Below are 5,504 nucleotides of genomic sequence, written 5' to 3' on the forward strand. Positions count from 1 at the left end.
TTTTTGGTAGGGATTCCGGCTCGCTCTTGCATCCTGGATTCGAGGGGATTTCGTGTGTCCCCCCGGTGTTTTGTTTCTTCCCTTCTTTTTTTGCCGATCTTCTCCGCCTTCCTCTCCCTTTCTTTCTCTTTTTTCCCTCCTTTTTTGTTGTTCGCGTTTACCTTGTACTCTGATTTTCGGTGTCTTTTGCCCACTCTCCCGTTTCATTCCGACCGGTAGCAGTACTTTTCCGAGCCGACTTTCGTTTGGGGCCAAGGTTCTTTTTTTTTTGTTCGGCCCCCTTCCCTTTCTTCTTTTTTCTCCGTTTCCTGTTTTAGTTCTGACTGTGCGCGTCTCCAGCTTTTGATTTCCCCTCTCTCCTCTACTTGCAAGGTTCTGAGCCTCCACTTCGCAGCCGAGAGCGGGAGTCTTGGTCCCCCTCTTTTCTGTTGGGTTTTTGGCCTGCATTGAGCGGAGGACCTTTCTTTTTTTTTTCCCCTCGGTCTCTCCCGCAATAGTCTCTCAGTTCGCTTCTTGTTGCAGAAAGTTTTATTGTAACGAAGTTTTTTTTTTGCCTTCAGCATACTTAGTCCTCTTTTCAGCCTTAACCTTTACGTTCTTTTTTTTCCTTCTTTGCAGATCATGTTTTTTCTTAGCCATGTTTCCCATGTTTTTAGTTTTGTGTTTGCACATTATTCACCTACACACCTTGTTCAGGACGGGACTTCTTTTTTCAGCGCCCTCGGACCCAAGCAAGAAGTTTTGAGTCTCCTTTCCCTAATACCCCCCCCGACGACTCCCCACTTTGTTTGATAACAATCTTATTGCGTATTGAAAGCAATTATTGACAGCTCAGCTTGCCCCGATTCTGTTCTGCCTACACGCGTCCTATGGAATACTAAACACCAGAGTGTTTGGGCCTTTTCACCCCCCCTTGATTTGTTCAATCCCCTACTCCCTTACTCCCGTAACATTTACTCATGTTCTACGGTCCATGTTTTTTGCACGAATTCTACCTTTTTTCCCAGTTACAACCCACATTCCACTTTGCCACCCCCTTCCCCTACCATCCTTTAACGTCCACTGGAGCAGTTTTTTATTCTTTTTTTCTTCTCTCTCCTCGGCCGATAGCCCCCCTTGGGGGCCCCTTCGGAGACCGCTTCTTCCGTCCGGTCGAAGAGCCACCCCGCGGTATCCCGCCCAAACCCTATAGTCATTTCACCCACTTTCACACTCCCCCTTCCCCCTTCTTCCCATCCCAATCTTGTTTTCATTTTTCTTCTTCTTTTCCTTTTCCTTTTTTCTTCTTTCTTTTTTTTTTTTTTTCCTCTTTATTTTTCCCCTCTTTTTTATCCATTCATTTCGCAGGAGTCAGAGCCACCGCCTTCATGTTACACCAACCACCACTTGCTTTAACTGCTTCGCCTCCACCGGACCAACGCCCCCCATTTCTTTCCCTCGCTCTTTTACATATACCAGCCCACGCACCCGTCCATCGAGCCGTATCTCCCACGACGCACCCCCCTCTCTTTTTCTTCCACTCCACCTGCTCTACCTCTCTCCCTAGCCCACCCTTAACCACGGACCCCGGCCACCGCCCGACGAGCGGCCCCATGAACACCACGCCCCGGCCGGCGCGCCACGACCTCTCCACCCAATATCCCCCGCGTATTCCTCGGCGTTAGACCCTGAACCCCCCCCACGACCCAGCCACGTAGCGCCATTAGACCCACCCCCATACACCCCCCCCCCCCACAGCAGCCCTTCCGCGCCCGCTGCTCCCGAGCCATACCCCCACTCCCCCCCACGTGCCTCGGCGCCCCTCTCTCCTTATACTCCCCCCTTTACATTTTCACCACATCAATTTTTTTCGCATCTGCCACCGCGCCCCTGCCGTATATTCACGAGACACACCACGCCCACCCTCCCATTTTAGTTCCACCCTGCGTCTACTGTCGTCCCCCCACCACGCTCCTCGTCTACACGCGCTGTACCTTCCGGATCTTCCCCAAATATTCATCACAATAGATCACGAGACATCTCCCCGCCTGCTCACCAAACAACACCCCTGCTCTCAGTCTCCCTCACCACCACCACACGTATGTCCGCTCTCCGAACAATTCTGCATTTAATTTTATCACACTTATTTTCTATTAGTGACAACTCACTTTACATGAACCTATTTTGGGACTCGACTACACAAAATGACGTCCTCTCTCATATCGGCCCTCCCACCGACTTGATATATATTCACCACATCCCTAGTTCAGCTCTAAGCAACCATAGTGGGGCGTCGTCGCAAAATTCAGAATAGCTCACACTGTTAGAAGGACTGGACTAGAGGTTCTGACAGTTGTAGGTTTAACTCCCCAGTGTTTAAAGAGTATATAGGGACGGCGGGCAAAAGTTATGAGTGGACAGGACCCAGGAAGAGTCATCCCGGGCGGCTTGGCATCAGGGACCAGATAGGAGCGAGGACCCGAGAGTAGTTTTCACCTGCTAGGCCTCTGACCAATACCGTCGTCTTGAAGTCACAACACAGATCTTTCAAGAGTGAAAAAACCGCCTCAAAACTATTAAGAGTGCAAAACAAACCACCAGGGTAATACACCTTTAGCTAAGCTGACGCCCACATTAGCTCTATTGGGTTAAGAACGATTCACTCTTGACGGGCTTCAGAACGTAATGAGGTTCCAAAACAGTCGTGCTGACGTCTTGGCACTCCTTCATGAGGTGTCTGTCCATTTATAAGAAGGATTGTTTTACAACTGCCCAAGAACCCGATAATGAGCCTACGTGACCTCCGATAATCCGTCGTTGTGTAGAGTACTCGTTGAGTTCTGAATCATAGGTTCAACTATCTTATGTTTAGATGTGCTTTTGTGTGTTTTTGCCACGTGGTCTTCTGTCCAAGCATAAGAGTGAAAACCCACAAGGACATTACTTCTAGGCTATTGAGCCCAATCTAGCTCATTGGGTTAGAACGTTCTCCTTTGAGCTTCAGAAGTCATGGGTTCCAACCCTTTTGTGATTTGTCTTGGATTTTTGATGCGTTTCGGTCTGTCCAAAAGACGGACGTTTACCTGCCAAGACCACACATCGGTTAGCATATGTAAGCAATCGGCATCACTTGGGTTGAATCACTAGTTTGGATTTCTGACACGTCATGGGCCTTACTACCTAATGAGAGCTCTGGATTTTTCAGTAATGTTAATAGATCCGAATTTTGACGACCTGAAGTCTAAGTAGGACTGGATTGGATCCCAAAAGAAAGAGTGGAAACTAAGCCTGCGATAAAACCTTATGCTGACTACCTATAGATCAGTTTCGGTTCAGCACGCAGCCGTAAGCGCGTGTAAGTTGTGGGTTGGAATCTTATGAGCACTGCACTGACCTTTTGACGGTCATCGCCCGCTTCCACAATTAGGACAGAGTGTTAACGCTCCCTTGCGAGACAAAATCTCCACTTTTGTCGTGGTCTTGCCCTAGCTCACATTTGGTAGAGTGCCGCCTTCTTACAGTCTCGCAGAGGTTGTGAGTCTCCCCTCGGAATCTTATGAGGTGCAGTGGTTTGAAGTCTGCGTGCAAAAGGAAGCGTGTAAACGCCGCAGAAAAAAACATCTATCCTACTGTGTGGGCATATCCAGAGCAGCGATGTTAGGCCGCAGCTTGGTAGCCCCTTCTTAAGTCGTGGGTTCGAATCTTATGAGTTGCAGCCGTTTTGACAAGCAAAAACAACAAAGTTCTCCCAGAATTAAAGATCGAGCTCAACGGTGATAGGTTGTCTTGTTCAGCTACTGTGGATAGACTCCCGTGCGTTACCTATCCCATTTGACTTTGCTCCGGTGATGCGTGTTCGACCACACGGTGGACCCAGTCAGACACCTTTTCGGTCCCTTTACGAGCCTCACAGATGGGATCCACTGATCATGCTTTGGAAATCATTTGGCTAAACCTAAATGAAGATCTAATCTTAAAATAGTTGTCCTGTATTGTCAGTACCATGACTAGATGCGACTGGAAAGTGAATTCATATGTACAGTTCCCCCCGAGCTGTACAATAATTACGCGCTCTGAGGTTGATGCTCAGGTCGTTCTTCGGGGGGACATTTGAGTTTACAACAATACACCAATAGCAGGTGGGCCCTCAATATTCATATGCTATGATAGGTTCTTTGTTGTCAGTGGATTAGGCGAGGTAAGACTAACCCTTCCTAGTACAAAGACTTGGACCTGTGTCGCGTTCATTGATCCGAATTGTTTTTCCAGGTCGGCTTTATGGTAGTGGAGGTAGATATGTAGAGTGTTAGATGGTGCGGCACCAGCTTTAAAATTGGACGGGTGAGATTATGCAATATCCAGGGAAAGTTGGAGGGGGGTATGAAGGTGATGAAGGTGATGAAGGTGAATGAAGGTGATGAAGGTGATGAAGGTGAATGATGATGAAGGTGATGAAGGTGATGAAGGTGATGAAGGTGAATGAAGGTGATGAAGGTGATGAAGGTGAATGATGATGAAGGTGATGAAGGTGATGAAGGTGATGAAGGTGAATGAAGGTGATGAAGGTGATGAAGGTGAATGATGATGAAGGTGATGATGGTGATGAAGGTGAATGAAGGTGATGAAGGTGATGAAGGTGATGAAGGTGATGATGATGAAGGTGAATGAAGGTGATGAAGGTGTGTACCTGACATTGCAGTGAGCGGCGGTGACCACCCAGTTCTCGTTGATGAGAGAGCCGCCGCAGAAGTGGAAGCCGGTGTAATCCTGAAAAACAACAGAAGAAGAAGAGTGTGTGTGTGTGTGTATGTGTGTGTGTGTGTATGTGTGTGTGTGTGTGTACTGTGTGCTTACCTGCAGGGACACCTGCCAGGGCCAGGAGTGAGGCACTGCCTCCTCACCGTTAACGATACGAGAGTACCCGGTGATGACGGGAGGGATGGCAGGAGAGCCGCAACCTGGTGACATCATCATGACATCATGAACGTTATTACACTGAATGTTAGCGACCTGTTTCCTGTGTGTCAGCGTGTTTCTCACCGTAGGCGGCGCCGGCGAAGGCGAGGCAGGAGAGGATCCACAGGAAGGCCATGGCTCGATCATGTCGGGTCAGTCTGAGCGAGCTGCTTTTATACAGGCAGGGAGCGACGTGATTGGACGAGAGAAGACAGGACACCTTATCAGAGACGCTGAGAGTTTGGACAGGTGGAGCTGACGGAGAGTTTTCCACCTGAGCGTGGACAAACAGGTGAACTCACCAAACTCAACCTAAAATATAAAACATGTTAGAACTGCTCATAGAATCTAGAATGTATGACTCATTTCATTTATATAATTCAGAACTTCAGTTTTCTCATCACACTTCACACAGAGAATATCATTACAGAGACAATACCAACCCAGAAACCTCGAGCAGAACCGAGCCCAGAAACCTCGAGCAGAACCGAGCCCATTGGTGGACAGTCGTCTATTGTTACCGCTTAAGTTAAACTATATTATATGAGCTATATTTCTATCACCTATAA

General features: G+C 48.1%; 1 protein-coding gene across 1 annotated transcript in view; it reads right to left on the reverse strand.

Moving 5' to 3' along the window:
• The window catches only part of LOC104939493 (chymotrypsin A), an 11,799-nt gene extending 6,683 nt beyond the window's left edge, over positions 1-5,116 (reverse strand). Inside the window, exons 1-3 of the mRNA XM_027281245.1 lie at positions 5,020-5,116; positions 4,834-4,937; positions 4,667-4,746 (exon numbers count right to left, since the gene is read on the reverse strand). Of these exons, the coding sequence (XP_027137046.1) occupies positions 4,667-4,746; positions 4,834-4,937; positions 5,020-5,071 (236 nt within the window). The 5' untranslated portion in view covers positions 5,072-5,116. The remainder of the gene's footprint in view (positions 1-4,666; positions 4,747-4,833; positions 4,938-5,019) is intronic.
• Between the last annotated feature and the right edge of the window lie 388 nt (positions 5,117-5,504).

This window comes from Larimichthys crocea, chromosome VIII, assembly GCF_000972845.2.
Source record: "Larimichthys crocea isolate SSNF chromosome VIII, L_crocea_2.0, whole genome shotgun sequence".
Classification (NCBI taxonomy): Eukaryota; Metazoa; Chordata; class Actinopteri; family Sciaenidae; genus Larimichthys; species Larimichthys crocea.